Source organism: Trachemys scripta, chromosome 1 (assembly GCF_013100865.1).
Source record: "Trachemys scripta elegans isolate TJP31775 chromosome 1, CAS_Tse_1.0, whole genome shotgun sequence".
Classification (NCBI taxonomy): Eukaryota; Metazoa; Chordata; order Testudines; family Emydidae; genus Trachemys; species Trachemys scripta.
Window position 1 is genome coordinate 321,819,874 of NC_048298.1, and position 17,605 is coordinate 321,837,478.

The following is a 17,605-nucleotide window of genomic DNA, read 5'->3' on the forward strand; positions in this document are numbered from 1 at the left end:
GGATGGAGGGGAATAGATTGGGACAAGCAGCCTGGGTGGAGGAGGGGAGGCTGGTGGGGAAGGACAGTGAGAGGGAAAATGGGACTTGGAGATGGGATAGTGGGGAGATAGGGACCCAAGGAGCAGAGACTGGAACTGGGAGTCAGGGAGAGACTGTGACTCGTTGGACAAGGAGACTGGATCTGAGAACGAGGGGAAACTGGGTTCGGCTGGGCAAGCAGACTGGGACTGGGAGCCAAGGGGCGGAAACTGGCAATAGGAACCAGGGAGAAAAATGGGAGAGGGACTGGAAGCTAGTGGGGTGGGGAGACTGAGATAAACTGAGGAGCCAGGGAAACTGGTACTAGCTGTGCAAGGAGACTGGGTCTAGGGGGAAAGGAGATGGGGGGAGAACGAGACAGATTTGATGAGGAACTGGGATGTGTAGGGAAGAGAACAGGGACTAGCAGGGAAAAGAGATAAGGGAGCTGGCAGGAGGAGAAGAGACACTGAGATTGGACAAGGAGCCCAAGGAGAAAAACTGGGATTGGCAGCAAGTGTGGATGGACAATGTGAGCTGGGTGGGGGAGAGAGGAGGTCATCACTGGAGGTTGGGGGAGGAAAGAGACAGATCTGACAAGGAGGGGAGAACAGGGATTGGCTGGGCAAGGAGACTGGGGACAAGGAGCAGGAGGAGTGGAGGGGAACTGGAAATGACTAGGCAAGGTGACTGGGACTGGCAGAGCTGTCCTTAGGGGGGGTGCGGAACCCGGGACAACCCTCCCCCCATTCTGGTCCAGGCCCCGTCCCCACTCCACCCCTTCCCCCAAGTCCCAGCCCCACCTCTTACCGCCCCTGCTCCGCTCCCCCTCCCTGCCCCCACTCCACCCAAGCCCCAGCCCCACCTCTTTCTGGCTTTAGCACCCCCTTCCTGCCCCCCACTCCACCCCTTCCCCCAAGCTCTCACCCCACCTCTTTCTGGCTTCCGTCCCCTTCCCCAAGCGATCCCGGGAGCTAGCGGAGCGGTTGGGCTGGGGCCAGGTCATTCGCTGCTGCCAATGCCAGGCCTCCCGCTAACCTCCCAGGCTGCCCTGGACCCCTCTTCCCAAAGCACACCCCCCCCACAAAATGCGGGGCTTGGGGCAGTTGCACTGGTCTGTCCTGTGAATGGAACGGCTCTGGGGACTGGGACGAGAAGCCTCAGGGGTGAACACTGGGACTGGCTACATGAGGAGAATTATACTGGGACAAGGAGCTGGGCTGGGGAACACACAAGGACAGGTTGAAGTGGTTGGGGCACAAGGGGTCCAAGCTGGGGGGAATGGGCAGAAGTGTCTGTGCCCACACAAAAAATAGTATGTGATTATGTTAGTAAGGACCTAATCATAATGATATACAGAAAGGGGGCAAATACAGGTTGCCCAGGCAACCTTAACATATGTATGTGCCTTACAGTATAATGGATGGTCCTTGGTTAAGATGTGGGCCACAGGAGATCTAGGTTCTGCTCCCAGCTCTTCCACAGCCTTCCTGCATGACCCTGCACAAGGCCTTTAGGACCTGATTTTCAGAAGTGCTCTTCACCCCATAGCTCCCACAGACTTGAGCTGGAAGTGCTCAGCATTTTTGGAAAAATCAGGCCCGAGATCTTTTTGTGTCTCAGCTCCCCATCTATAAAGTAGAGATACTACTACTTCTCTCCCTCCCAAGCATTTTGTGGATATACCCTTTAATACAGGGAGGTGCTCAGAGACTGGCCATGTGCATCCCAGAAAAACCTAAAAATAGAGAGAATAAAAATTAACTTAAAACTTAGCAAAAAAACCCCACACATTTTATGGGCACTGGTAACAATAAAAACCAATCATGCCGGCATCCTCCATTAGAATACGCACTCGTGACCTAGCAGCCTCGATTGCTTGGCCCACAGAACCATAAGGCTCTGGGATGAACTGCAGATCAATGAAATCATTCACTGACTTGTCTCTGGGCATGACAACTGACAAATCAGTTTAAACTCACAAGTGCTTATTTTGGAACAACACTCAGCGGAGAAACTCTAATGCATTTGTGCAATCCCCAATCATGTGGATTGGCCATTCTGCTCACCTGTATCTCCCTTTTTAGATTCTTGTTGACCACTTAATGGCTCAGCTCAGGGTTTGAGTAGCTGTTTGTATCCAGAGATCTGAAAACGGGATGGAAAATCCTGCAAATAAAACTTCTGGGATGGGTCAAGCTGGTGGAGTTTGCAGGTTCACAAAACCCTTGAGCTATTTTTTAGGTTTGAAGAGTTTGCAAAAACTAGTTTTCATTTGTGAACTGCTCTCAACTTTTTCAAGGGTGATTCCTTAAAAAAGTGTATTTTCCTAGCTGAAAGGAAGTCTCCGATACATGTGTTGCATTGGGGTGGGACTCATTCACCTCTTGCCCTCCACCAGCAAAATTAGGCTGCCGCAAATGGATACCCTATATTTGGTGTCATTCATTAAAACTGTTCTCTTCTCCCACTCTGTTCCTTTATTCACTGTCTCACTAAGAGCAAGAACTCAACAACTTTTAACCTGAGCTTTCAGATCCAAATGAGTTTTACTGATCCATAATAATAGAGATTTCTCAAGTCAATAATACCTGTAACAATGGTTCACTGGCATCAAACTCTTTTGTAGCACTGGGCTTCTGGAGAGGCAGAAGGTGCAGTAGGAAGTAACCCAGGCAGCAGGGTTGGTGATACCCTTGCCCATGCTGCACACCTAACCTGCCAGCCCCAAGGCTCTGGGTTGGAACCTAATGGAGTGGGAGGGCTGGATTCCCTTACCGCCAACCCACAGAGTTGAGTCACTAGATGCTTCTTCCAATTTTGGACTTGCACCACTAGGTGCCACTGCCTACCCATAGACTCTGAGCCACTAGGCACTACTGCCAAACCATGGACATGAGCCACAAGGGGATAGAGGGAGCAAATGCTCTAGGGACTTGCATCACATCCCCACAGAAAACCCTGCCAGAGGCATCCATTGCATATGTGTGTGCGTGCTCACACACACACACACACACACACACACAAATACATTAAATAGATAGATAGATAGATAGATAGATAGATAGATAATGTAATATAATCACCAAGACAAAAAGCTTACACTAAAAGGGAGTTAAAATTGAGAGTACCCATCAGTAGTTTATGGGTAAAAGATTTTAAAAGGATGTTGTAATTATCCCCAAACTGAGTACTATTATAAACCCAGGAAATTCATAGTTAAAATGACAAATAAAAGAAATCAGAAGGGTCTGTTAAGCTATGAAAATACCGAAACAATCCTGAATGTCATAGAATAGCTATTGAGGCATTAAGTCTGTGGTCCCAGATTCAGTTAAGCAGGAAAACAATATGAATATGCTCCATTCCTGCCCTATTCCCATGCTGTTCACAGGCACCAAAACCCAGTCCCCGTTGGGGATTCGTACATTCTAAGCCCAGAAGGGATCACTGTGGTCATCTAGTCTGATCTCCTATATAGCACAGGCTGTAGAACGTCCCCAAATAATTCCTAGAGCATGTCTTTTAGAAAAACATCTAGTCTTGATTTGAAAATTGTCAGTGATGGAGAATCCACTATGTCCTGGGTAAATTGTTCCAATGGTTAATTATCCTTACCTAAAAATATGCGCCTTATTTCCAGTCTGAATTTGTCTAACTTCAATTCCCAGCCATTGGATTGTGTTATACCTTTCTCTAATAGATAGAAGAATTCATTGGAATGGTGACAGACCTGGTGCCAGCTCATGCCAAGGCCCCTAGGCCTCACCGAACGCTGATGAATGCATAGCTGGAAACCAGTCTGGCTCACCTGTGTGTTCGTGTTGTTAAAACAGCTGTTAAGTTTATAAGAAGGTGTTTAGTGTTTGGACTTTATGAAGTGCTTGAGAGTTGCTGCATGCATTAATCTCACTTACAATATCAGTATCCCATGTTAAGTGTTTGCTTTGCAACTATAAAAGTGTTTGCGATGCAAATGGAAACCCACCACCACCAATCAGGAGAGAAGCATTACCAAGTGTGAAATACTACTTTACTACAAGAGACGTCATTTCCTGCCCAACAAAAGAAGGCCTATAGACATGTGGAATGTCAGTGGACAAAAAACTTTGTTGATTGCTCCCCCCCAAAAAAGTTTGAACTCTGGGTGAAGGGAATAAAAATCCCTGACCAGAAGGCACTGTAGCACTGTGCTGCTTTGAATTTGGAGAAGGCAATATTTCTAATCTTAAGCAAGGGATCCCGAAGCTGCTTAACTTGGATTAGCCATAAAAGGACAGATAAAGCTTGCACATTACAGCAGTTCCTAGTACCTTTTGAAACCTAAGACTGTAATTCATTTGTGAGAGCATATTTACCTGCTTTAACCTTGTAAATAATACTCTAATTTATTTTTCCTAGTTAATAAATCTTTAGTTGTTTATTACAGAATTGGCTACAAGTGTTGTCTTTGGTGAGAGATCTAAAGTACAATTGACCTGGGGAAAGTGAATGGTCTTTTAGGACTGGAAGTAACCTGAATATTATTGTGATTTTTGGCATAAGGGATCATCTATCACATCTATCACAAAGGCAGGCTTGGCTGGATGGCCAGATAGGCCGGAGTGTAGTGTTTGAGGAGTTCACTCTAGATACTTGTTTGGTGGAATCTAATTATAGAACACACAACCAGTTTGGGGTTTGTATCAGTCTGCCCTGAGGCTGGCACCCACATTCATGAGCCACTCCAGACAGCCTGACACCCATCACCAAATATTTGTTCCCCATGCAGGGGATTGTAATCAAGTTATCACTTAACCTGAATGTAGGCGCTCGTTCCCCTAGTAGGACCTATCATGTTGTTGTCACCTGTCGGTGGCAAATGTAGTGTGCATTGGATAGTGGCTCATGTGATACTGGGGCAGTTCCTTTCTTCTGTTGTTAAAATGTTGGGGGAGGCAGGCCCCTCTCTTTTTGGAATATATAAGTGTAACTCCTGTGGGTTTCCTTGTGAGCCCTGCTGGACTTTCCCTGCAAAGCTAGAGGAGGAGCATGCAAATGCCTCCTACCTATGCAATAGTGATTCCAGGACATCTTAAGCTTTTTATCTGGAACTCAGGACTGTAGCTGCAATTGCCAGACTGACATGGGCCAAGATGATGCTGATGATGTCTATCAAACTCTCACAATGTGGGCAGTAAAAAAGTAACAGTGGAGTAACATTACCTGGACTGCATGTCCTGTGTGCTGCATCTTCCACTCCAGCTTTTCTTTGTGAGAAGAAAGCTTATACTGGAATGTTTATGTTAAATGTACCTGGGCACCCATAAAGAAACAGGACAGGCAATGTGGCCGAGTTAGCATTGCACCGAGAACTTTAAGCCTTTCATATTGTAAACTTAATGTCGCATGAAAGGGCCTTTTTGTATGATTTTTAAAACTCTTTGTGTGCGGTGCAAGTAATAGATAGTCATTTGCCCCAGTTTGACAGTCCTGCTCAGAAAGGGCCTAGGATTGAAATAGTAGGGATGTCAAAGGTGCATAGCAGGTCAGGGCAAAAGAAGGGGAAAGTTTGCATAGTGCTTTGCCTTCCTATAGCTAGCTCACCTTCTTTGCATTACACTGTTGTGTCTAAAGGCTCCAAGCAAGGTCAGGGCTCCATTATGCTAGGCACCATACAAACACATAGTGAGAGACAGTCCCTGCCTTCAACAGTTTACAATCTAACTAGACAAGACTGAGATTAGGAAGGGAAACTGAGGCCAAGGCCACACAGCAGTTCAATAATCGAACCAGGTTTCCTAACTCCCAGTCTAGTGTCCTATCCACTAGACCACCACAGTGCTTCTTTCTTTCACGCAATACGTACAATATTAGGGCTAGATCAAAAGCTCACTGAAGCTAATGAAAAGACTCCCACTGGCTTCAGTGGTATTTGGATCAGGCCCGTTGTCCCGCTCATCCTATGTTTGAGCACTGAATTCCTGCACCAATATTTATCAAAGAGAATGCAAAACACCTTATTAATTTTATGCCCATTAGCCTGATGTAAGATGCCTGATTAATTCTGGCGTATTTGGATAATTGTATGCCATTAATAAAGCTGTAGCCTTTCCATTCTGAGCACAGTGCTACAGGATTACTGGGGAGCTGACTTGGGAAGGCACGGATGCAGTGCCAGTTTTAATATTTACAGCATTAACTGCATTGTGAACTACATCTTTAAAAGCAGGAACATATTTTCAGTCCGGTTTCTCATTTCCCCACCAGTTTATTTCAAGAATAAATAAATAAAAATGCAATGTTCATAGGCTGTGGTGCCATTAATTTCAGAGATGGCATAAAACCTCTGGATCAGCAACTAAGGTGAAGCAATGAAAACAAGCTCAATGATTTCTTCTCAGTTCTTCTAGGCAGGGAACAGTTCATGCCCACAGTTTAGCGGCAAAGAAGCTCAGCTAATTTATTAATGCTCCAGAAACTGGCAATCAATCCCTTCAGGTCAAAGATGAGAGGTACTGGCAGGCATCAGGGCTTAAACAGAAACCCTTCAGTAGGTCACTTGGAATTGGCTTTGGATTATAGGGATTCATCTCCTAAAGCTACAGGTTCTTGTTTCTCTCTCCTGCTCTTCCCAAGACCCAAACTGCCACTTTTTTAAAGGGAAAGACTTTATAAAATGAGAAGTGGATTCTCTCTCCCTGCCTGTCACTCTTGGATATAACTGACCTATCTCATTGCAAAAGGAACATCTAATCAAAGACACAAAAGAACCTATAAAAGTATCTGTATTGAAATAAAGTACCCTTAAAAGCTCACATCTTGGGAAGGTAAAGAACAACGCAAAGCACTTGACACTGTATTCTGTACCTGGTAGCTGCCATTCATTTGATTCCCAGGCAGTCTAACGTGTTCACACTCAGAAGCCTGTAGAACAGGGAATTGCGGAAGAAACATCTCTTGCTTTGTGCTTTCTGTTCTTTCCGAGTTATTGCCATTGCATTCCTTGTCAGTATCAGCTCTGTCATTTCCAGACTCTGTTTTATTCATCAGACATCTAAGAGCAGCCCAAAGAAAAACATAAAGCTGATTGCAACTTAAAACAGATAACAGTGGCTTATATTTTATGTGCTATTTTAGAGGGGGGTGGGTGATCACATAAGAAATCTGCTTTCATGCTGGGACCTTCTAGCAGATGCAATTTATTTTCTACACTACCTGCATTCTCTAGTTAACAATTGCTGTAGATTAAAGCCTATTTACAGGCTTGGTATATTTCAGTTGCTAGTTGAAAGGAAGGACAGAATAAATTATAGGATGCTAAGAATTCAATGGAAACCAGTGTATTGTATTTAAGATCATGATTTCTTTCTGAACAGCCTGGGCAAGTTGGATGCACAGGACTAAACAATAGACACCTCCTTAATAGGCCTGGAAACATGGCACAAGGGAGTCAGGCCATACAGGGGGGTGTTGCAGACCCTCTGTGTTGTGCAGTGGAGCTCTGTGCTCTGAAGGTGCATTGAAGGGAAGGGGATTGTGGGCGAACCAGGGAGTGCCAGGTGTGTAGCCAGTGGGTCTGCTAATAGCACCAATCCACTGAATGATAGCCCTTCATATGGCAGTGTGCAGCAGGCCTTGACACTCCTATAGCCCAAGGCTGATACTAAGAACTGAGGACAGCATGAATAGGTTCTCTGTGATATACCTTCTGATTGGCGGGGGGGTTTCTACCCCTATACCCAAACAGATCCCTCCACACAAAGTGCTTTTACTCAAGCTTTGGGCTCCATTATGCAACTCTTACTCACATGGGTCGTCCTACTGGTGTCTTACGTAGGTAGTGTGAAACACTACAAGTGTGTTCACAACAAGTGTGAAAAATCACGACAGGGGGTTGGGGGTAATAGGAGCCTATATAAGAAAAAGACCCAAAAATTGGGACTGTCCCTATAAAATCAGGATATCTGGTCACCCTACACGTAGGTGCTCCCCAACATGAGTAAAGGTTGCACAGCTCTTTTTGTTTGGGACCAATATTTGGCCCCATGTGAATTACACTGGGATCTGATGATTTGGGGTTGAAATAAATATGCATTCCCAACAGAAATGCATTTGATGGTTTTTTCTCACTCCCTGCTGGGCAGAACAGCAGCTTCAATTTGAGTGTGCATCCGAAGAAGTGGGTTGTAGCCCACGAAAGCTTATGCTCTAATAAATTTGTTAGTCTCTAAGGGTATGTCTACACTACGGGATTAATCCGAATTTAGATAATTCGGATTTGAAAAACAGGTTGTATAAAGTCGAAATGGATGCGGCCACACTAAGCACATTACTTCGGTGGTGTGCGTCCAAGTACCGGGGCTAGCGTCGATTTCTGCACCGTTGCACTGTGGGTAGCAATTCCATAGCTATCGCATAGTTCCCGCAGTCTCCCGCGCCCATTGGGATTGTGGGTTAAGATCCCAGTGCCTGATGGGACAAAAAACATCGTCGCAGGTGGTTCTAGGTACAGCCTCACCTCCTCCCTCCCTCCCTCCCTGCATGAAAGCAACGGACGGCAGACAACCATTTTCGCGCCTTTTTTCCTGGGTGGGTGAACACTGCAGACTCCATACCATGGCAAGCATGGAGCCCGCTGAGCTCAAGACAGCAGTCATGAATATTGTAAACACCTCGCGCGTTCTCGTGGAGTTTATGCTCAGCCAGGACCAGAGAAACGAGGCGAGGAGGCAGCGGCGGCGGCAGCGCAGCGACAAGCATGATGAGGACATGGACACAGACACGGATACAGAATTCAGTGAAACCACAGGCCCCGGTGCTTTGGAGATCATGTTGTTAATGGGGCAGATTCTATCCATGGAACGCCGATTCTGGGCAAGGGAAACAAGCACAGACTGGTGGGACCGCATAGTGTTGCAGGTCTGGGATGATTCCCAGTGGCTGCGGAACTTTCGCATGCGTAAGGGCACTTTCATGGAACTTTGTGACTTGCTGTCCCCTGCCCTGAAACGCCAGAATACCAAGATGAGAGCAGCCCTCACAGTTGAGAAGCGCGTGGCGATAGCAACGCTGACAGCTACCGGTCAGTTGGGAATCAATTTGGAGTGGGCAAATCTACTGTGGGGGCTGCTGTGATGCAAGTAGCCAAAGCAATCACTCAGGTGCTGCTACGAAAGTTTGTGACTCTGGGAAATGTGCAGGCTATAGTGGATGGTTTTGCTGCAATGGGATTCCCTAACTGTGGTGGGGCAATAGACGGAACCCATATCCCTATCTTGGCACCGGAGCACCAAGCCACCGAGTACATAAACCGCAAGGGGTACTTTTCAATGGTGCTGCAAGCACTTGTGGATCACAAGGGACGTTTCACCAACATCAACGCGGGCTGGGCGGGAAGGGTTCATGACGCTCGCGTCTTCAGGAACACTACTCTGTTTAAAGGGCTGCAGCAAGGGACTTACTTTCCGGACCAGAAAATAACCGTTGGGGATGTTGAAATGCCCATAGTTATTCTTGGGGACCCAGCCTACCCCTTAATGCCATGGCTTATGAAGCCATACACAGGCAGCCTGGACAGGAGTCAGGAGCTGTTTAACTACAGGCTAAGCAAGTGCAGAATGGTGGTAGAATGTGCATTTGGCCATTTAAAAGGTCGCTGGAGATCATTATTGACTCGCTCTGACCTCAGCCAAAGAAATCTCCCCATTGTTATTTCTGCTTGCTGTGTGCTCCACAATCTCTGTGAAAGTAAGGGGGAGACCTTTATGGTGGGGTGGGAGGCTGAGGCAAATCGCCTGGCTGCTGATTACACGCAGCCAGACACCAGGGCGATTAGAAGATCACACCATGAAGTGCTGTGCATCAGAGAAGCTTTGAAAACCAGTTTCATGGCTGGCCAGGCTACCGTGTGAAATATCTGTTTGTTTCTCCTTCATGAAAACCCTCCCCCTTTACTGACTGATTTTCTGTAAGGAACCCACCCTGCCCCTTCCCCCAGCTTTCTTTCAAACCAAATAAAGTCACTATCATTTAAAAATCATTTATTCTTTATTAATAGATTAGAAAAAGAGGGAGGGAACCCGGGTGGTATTTGGGAGGAGGATTGCTGGGAAGGAAAAAGCCACAAAGAAAAGGTTAAAAAAATGACAGCCTTTTGCTTGGGCTGTCTACTGGGGTGGAATGGGAAGGTGTACGGAGCCTTCCCCCCCCCCCGCGTTCTTACACATCTGGGTGAGGAGGATACGGAACATGGGGAGGGGGGAGGGTGGAACGGGGGCTGAAGCGGCAGTCTGTTTTCCAGCAGCCGTTCCTGAACCTCCACCAGACGCCGGAGCAGCCCCAGCGTTGCATCCTTCATCCTCTGGTCTTCCTGCCGCCACCTCTCATCTCGAGCGTCTCTCCTCTCCTCACGTTGGTCCCTCCTCTCCTCACGTTCACTGACTTCTTTCCTATACTTTGAAACTGTTTCCTTCCACTCATTCACATGAGCTCTGTCACTGCGGCTGGATTCCATAATTTCCGAAAACATGTCCTCTCGCGTTCTCTTCTTACGACGCCTTATCTGTGATAACCTTCGGGATGGAGGAGGGAGGCTTGAGGAATTTGCAGCTGCTGTAGGGAGGGGAAAAAAGAGAGAATTGTTTTAAAAGCTACATTTTGCAGAACAATGCTTATACTCTTTCACGGTGACCAACACTGTTCACATTACATAGCACATGTGATTTCTGTGCAAGGTCGCATTTTGCCTCTTAATGCTGAGTGCCTGTGGCTTTGCTGCTAGAGATCACAGGTCTGGGCAACAGAATTCGGCTTGCATGCGGCCATGGTAAGCTTCTGCGCCCTCCTTTCCCACATACCAAGCATAGCTTGTAGAGTGCTGCAGAAGCCTGGCCAATCTCAGCCAGTTGGGGGGGGGGCAGTGTGGGGGGGCTTGTCTGGGCCCCTTCAGGCAAGTAGAGTGCTGCGGTTTTTCTGTTAACATTCAGCAGCACCAGAAAACAAACTAACCACCCCCCCCTCTCGCCATGAATTCTCTGGGATGATCGCTGTACCCCTCCCCCCCACCGCGTGGCTGGTATCAGAAAAAATCCCTGCAGGCACCAAACTAACCCCCCCCCCGCCGCCGCCCCCCTCCCGCCATGAATTGTCTGGGATGATCACGGTACCCCTCCCCCCACCGCGTGGCTGGTAACAGGGAAGATCCCTGCTAGCCAAACGCGAAAAACTCAGGGCCAATTTCCCATCTGCGCTTGGCTAACTGCAGGGAAGGATTTATTTTCCGCCACAGGCAAACATCCCAGTAGGAACGGCCACCTCTGTCCCCTTAATTAAGTTCCCGTATTTCAACCAGGCTACCAGGAGTGATATCACTCTCCTGAGGATTACACAACAAGATAAAGAACGGATGTTGCTTGAATGCCAGCAAACACCGGGACCATACGCTGCCAGGCTTTGTCAGGCAATGATACCAGATTACTTGCTGCAAGCATGGCGTGGTCAAGTGTCCTACCATGGAGGAGGGAATAAAGATGCACTGCCCAGAAACCTTCTGGCAAGGCTTTCGGAGTACCTCCAGGAGAGCTTCATGGAGATGTCCCTGGAGGATTTCCGCTCCATCCCCATACACGTTAACAGACTTTTCCAGTAGCTACAGACTTTTCCAGTAGCTGAACTGACCGCGAATGCAAAGTCAGGCAAAGTAATCATTAAAAACCGTTTGCTTTTAAAACAAGTTTTATATTTTAAAAGGTAAACTCACCTGAGGTCCCTTCCATGGGGTCAGAGTCTTGGGTACTGGCTTGGGAGGGTACTTCAGTCAGGGTGATAAAAAGATCCTGGCTGTTGGGGAGAATGGAGTGCTGTGTGCTCTCTGCAAGCTCATCCTCCTCCTCCTCCTCCTCCTCCTCCTCCTCTACCCCATCGGCAGAATCCTCAGGCGTCGCTGATGAGACTATCCCCGACCCAGAATCCACGAACACAGGTGGGGTAGTGGTGGCAGCCCCCCCTAGAATTGCATGCAGCTCGGCGTAGAAGCGGCATGTCCGCGGCTCTGACCCGGAGCGACCGTTTGCCTCCTTTGTTTTTTGATAGGCTTGTCTGAGCTCCTTGACTTTCACGCAGCACTGATCTGAGTCCCTATTGTGGCCTCTCTCCATCATGCCCTTGGAGATTTTTTCAAAAGTTTTTGCATTTCGTCTTTTAGAACGAAGTTCTGCAAGCACTGAATCCTCTCCCCATACAGCGATCAGATCCAGTACCTCCCTCACGGTCCATGCTGGTGCTCTTTTTCGATTATCAGCCTGCATGGTTACCTGTGCTGATGAGCTATCTGTGGTCACCTGTGCTCTCCACGCTGGGCAAACAGGAAATGGAATTCAAATGTCCGCGGGGCTTTTCCTGTCTACCTGGCCAGTGCATCCGAGTTTAGATTGCTGTCCAGAGCGGTCACAATGATGCACTGTGGGATAGCTCCCGGAGGCCAATACCATCGAATTGCGGCCACACTAACCCTAATTCGAATTGCTAAAATCGATTTTGGCACTACTCCGCTCGTCGGGGTGGAGTACAGAAATCGATTTAAAGGGCCCTTTACATCGAAATAAATAGCGTCGTTGTGTGGACGGTTGCAGGGTTAATTCGAATTAAAGCTGATAAATCCGAATTAAAGTCGTAGTGTAGACCAGGCCTAAGGTGCCACAAGTACTTCTGTTCTTTTTGAGGATACAGACTAACTCGGCTGCTACCCTGAAACCTGTCATTTTGTTTTGTAATTTAGCAAATTCAGTGGAAATGTACGAAGCTCCTTTTGGGAACAGAGGAATGGACATACTGGGTCAGACCAATGGTCCATCTAGCCCAGTATCCTGTCTTCCGACAGTGGCCAGTGCCAGATGCTTCAGAGGGAATGAACAGAACAGGGAGATTTATTGAGTGATCCATCCTGTTGTTCAGTCTTAGCTTCTGGCAACTGGAGGATTAAGGTCACAATTTTGCGTGGGGTTGCACTCCTGACCATCTTGCATAATAGTCATTGATGGACTTATCCTCTATGAATTTATCTAATTCTTTTTTTGATCCCAGTTATACTTTTGGCCTTCACAACATCCTCTGGCAACAAGTTCTGCAGGTTGACTCTGCACTGGGTGAAGAAGTACTTTCTTTTGTTTGTTTTATTATATTCACTGGGTGACCCCTAGTTCTTGTGCTATGTGAAGGGGTAAATAACACTTCCTTATTCAATTTCTCCACAACATTCATGATTCCATAATCCTTTATCATATCCCCCCTGAGTGGTCTCTCTTCTAAGCTGAATAGTCCCTGTTTTTAGAATTTGTCCTCAAATAGAAGCTGTTCCTTACCCCCTAATCATTTTCATGACTCTTCTCTGTACCTTTTACAATTCTAATACATGTTTTTAGAGATGGGGCAACCAGAACTGCATGCAGTATTCAAGATATGGGTGTATCATGGATTTCTATAGTGGCATTTGATATTTTCTGTTTTATTATTTATCCCTTTCCTAATGGTTCCTAACATTCTGTTAGCTTTTTTCACCACTCCTGCACATTGAGCAGATGTTTTCAGAGAACTATCAACAATGGCTTCAATATCTCTTTCCGGAGTGGTAACAACTAATTTACACCCCATCATTTTGTATATACAGTGGGCTTATGATCTCTAATGTGCATTACTTTGCATTTATCAACATTGAATTTCATCTGCCATTTTCCTGCCCAGTAACAGTCTTCTGAGATTCCTTTGTAACTCTTCTCAGTCTGCTTTGGATTCAACTATTTTGAATAATTTAGTATCATCTAGAAATTTGGCCACCTCACTGTTTATCACCTTTTCCAGATTATTAATGAACATATTGAACAGCACAGGTCCAAGTACAGATCCTTGAGGGACCCAGCTATAGTCCACTTTCCATTTATTCCTACCCTTTGTTTCCAATCTTTTAACCAGTTACTGACCCATGAGAGGACCTTCCCTCTTATCCCATGACTGCTTGATTTGCTTAAGAGTCTTTGGTGTGAGATCCTCTTCATAGGTATCTGAAAGTCCAAGTACACTATATCAGCTGGAACACCCTTGTCCACATGCTTGTTGACACCCTCAAAGAATTCTAGTAGATTGGTGAGCCATGATTACCCTTTACAAAAGCTGTGTTGACTCTTCCTTAACAAATCATGTTCATCGTTGTGCCTGATAATTCTATTCTTTATACTATCATTTCAACCAGTTTGCCTGGTACTGAAGTTAGGCTTACTGGCCTGTAATTGCCAGGATTGACTCTGGAGCCTTTTTAAAAAATCGATGTTACATTTACTATCCTCCAGTCATGTGATACAGAGGCTGATTTAAGTGATGGGTTACATATCACAGTTAGTAGTTCTGCAATTTCATATTTAAGTTCCTTCAGAACTCTTGTGTGAATACCATCTGGTCCTGGGGACTTATTATTACTATTTAATTAATCAATTTGTTCCAAAAATACCTCTACTGTCCCCCCTCAGTCTGGGACAGTTCCTTAGATTTGTTACCTAAAAAGAATGTCTCAGTGTGGGAATCTCCCTCACATCCTCTGCAGTTAAGACCAATGCAAAGAATTCACTTAGCTTCTCTGCCGGGGCCTTGTTTTCCTTGTGTGCTGCTTTAGCACCTCAATCGTTCAGTGACCCCACTGATTTTTTGCCAGAATTTCTGCTTCTGATGTACTTAAAAAAATTGCCGTTAGTTTTTGTGTCTTCTGCTAGTTGCTCTTCAAATTCTCTTTTGGCCTTCCTGATTCTACTTTACACTTGACTTGCCAGAGCTAAGGTTCCTTTCCACTAGGATTTGACTTCCAATTTTTAAAGGATGCCTCTTTGCTTCTAACCATTTAGCTTTGCCATGTAGCCCTGGTGGCATTTTACTGGGTCTCTTACCGGTTCTTTTAATGTACAGTTTTCTATGTCCATTGGTAATGTGTGTGTGTGTGTGTTTGTGTGTGTGTGTGTGTGTAACATCCTGGTGTAGTAAAGAAAGTAAAACAATTTCAGCAACCTGAGATGCTGAGGAAAGCTTAAGCCATTCAATGAAAAAAATACTTTTAGCTCCCTAAGGTGTCTTGCAGGCCCTGAACTGTAATCAAGCAGGACACAAAGGATCTGATTCTGCTGCCTCTTGTACTAGTGTTACACTGGTGTGATTTCACTGGAGTCACTCCTGACTTACACTGTCGCACACTATAGCAGAAGCAGATCCCAAACCTTGCAAATCAGGACTATTTTACATGAATCAACTAATTTGTTAATGTGATGACTTTTTATTTATTTATTTTTTTACCCTTCTGATATCTGCTCAGGATTCACAATGCACCAGTCAGTCAAGAAACTAATTCGCAGATTAAACAAACAGTATCACTGAGCACATTGCTAATCTCAGTTTACTAGCTAGCATGGTAACCAAATCCCCTATCATCCCTTACAAAAATGATTCAGGCAGATTAAATCTGACAGGACAGCATGGGGTAATTTGTGCTGTGGTTGCATGCAGTAGACTAGTTTTTAGATAAATTCTCATTTCCAGGGCTTTTGAACACTTAGCTTTCAAACTCTGACACATAAAAGGAAAAAATCATTTGAGAAAAAATGTTTTCTGCCTTTCTTCTGTCTCTCTCTCTCTCTCTTTTTTTTTTTTTTGGTTGATTCCCATCTGAAGCAGGAAAAGGAAATGTAGATGGACTGCCATCTATTGGCATGTACATACAATTCTCCCTTATAAAAATACTGGGATTTTTTTAGTTAGCAGCTTATGACTAAACATTATTTATACAGATTCAAATGCAGTTAACCCAACATCTGGATTTGTCCATATGCAGTATTATTATTTATATAATCCTGTCAATTTATGTAAATATGAAAAGGAATTCAGTGGCTGGGGTCAGTGATAGCTTTGGAATCTAAGGGCCAGGGATTCCACTGGTTTAAATTGTCATAGCTCCATTGAAGTCAATGGAGCTTATGTAGTCTTATACCAACTGAGGATCTGGCCCTTCCACAGAACAGATCTATCACAGGCAGCAAACAGTGCAATCTTCCCTAAAAACCTACTTCTTTCCTCAAACTTTCCATTATTGAACACCAAACCGACTATGTCTCCAAGGCTTCGTGTAATGGAACTGTTGTCCTGCATCTTCTCAAAGTATCCAAGTTGCCCAAGTTAGACTGTAAACTGTTTAGGGCATGGACTTCCAAAAAATATTTTTAAAAGCTGAATAACTGGCCCTTAGATTCCAGAGCTCTCATTGTGCCCAGCCACTGAATTCCTTTTCATAACAAACCCAGAAGAAAATACAACATACCTGCTTTCAGGGGAGAAACCTTCCATGACTTACTTCTTCTGGCACTAAAATTGGCTGGCGTTACTACATAAGTATAACAGAATACCAGTGAGCAGCAATAAAGCATCTCAAAGCTATTTAACAAGTTGATAACTTGATGTTAATATCTGTTAGATCAGCATGGTAACAACCTCTAGAGGGTGCGTAATAAACAATATTATCAGAGTTTGAGTGCAGGGAGTATCAGATTCCACTGCTGACTGACAAAGGGAGAGAATGGTTTATTTACTATTAGGAAACCAATTTGTAGTGTTGTGGTGTTGCTATGTCTGTGTTTACTAGGAAATAACATATAGCTTTCATACTCGTATGCTGTTACACTTCTTTCTTTGTCAATTCCAAACAGACAGGCAGCAAAGCAAATATTGCATAGCATGTATTATTTTCAAATAGTTTTTAACCTCTTCATTACTGTGGAATAGAAGCCTGACCCAATCCGTATCACAGCTAACAATAATAATTACTGATAATACACTTAAAGCCAAATTTGAAAAGTAGTAATTCACCCAGAGAAAGATATGCCTATTTTGTTCATCTTCAGATTCCCCTTGTCCAAAGACAAGAATTACTAAAAGCATCATTTTCTGTGCATCCATCTTCTGGGTGGCCATGGCTCCATGCATGCTGCTCTGTGCATAGATTATTCCTGCAAGAAACAGGAATAATCTATGTGGGGTGAGATGCTTTGGGGCATTTAGGAATTACCATCCGGGGATCAGACATGTGGCCCATCTAATCCAGTTTCCTGTCTCTGACAGTGGCTTCAAATGAACCAGGTTGCTTCAAAAGAAAATGCAAAAACCTGGCAGCAGTTTTGGAATAATCTGCCCAGAGGGGAAGTGTCTTCCTATCCACATCAGTCAGAGGCTTTTGTATGGTTTGAGGCTTGTTATCCCTTCCTTATCTTATTTTATCCTTCCGTATGTAATTCTAGATGCTCTTGTCATTCATGTAAATGCCCGGTCCTTTCTTGGAATCCTGCTAAGCCCTTGGCTTCAGTGCTATCTTGTGACAATGAGTTCCACAGGCTTCACATTGTGGGGAAAAAAATTCCCTTTTATTACTTTTGAATTTGCCACCATCAGTTTCATTGAATGTCCTGATGGTGCTTGTGTAATGAGAGAGGGTATAATAAAGGAACACAAAATAATGAATGGTCTAGGGAATAGATCAGACAATTCTCTTCACCTTATCTTATTCACTCTAAGGAGAACAGTCCC

The 17,605-nt window shown here is 45.1% G+C and overlaps 1 protein-coding gene across 1 annotated transcript in view; it reads right to left on the reverse strand.

Annotated features, from left to right (window-relative positions):
* Positions 1 to 16,418, reverse strand: part of LOC117871226 — a 120,883-nt gene extending 104,465 nt beyond the window's left edge. Inside the window, exons 1-2 of the mRNA XM_034758977.1 lie at positions 16,347 to 16,418; positions 6,869 to 7,055 (exon numbers count right to left, since the gene is read on the reverse strand). Coding sequence (XP_034614868.1) covers positions 6,869 to 7,055; positions 16,347 to 16,372 — 213 coding nt within the window. The 5' untranslated portion in view covers positions 16,373 to 16,418. The remainder of the gene's footprint in view (positions 1 to 6,868; positions 7,056 to 16,346) is intronic.
* Positions 16,419 to 17,605: the final 1,187 nt, after the last annotated feature.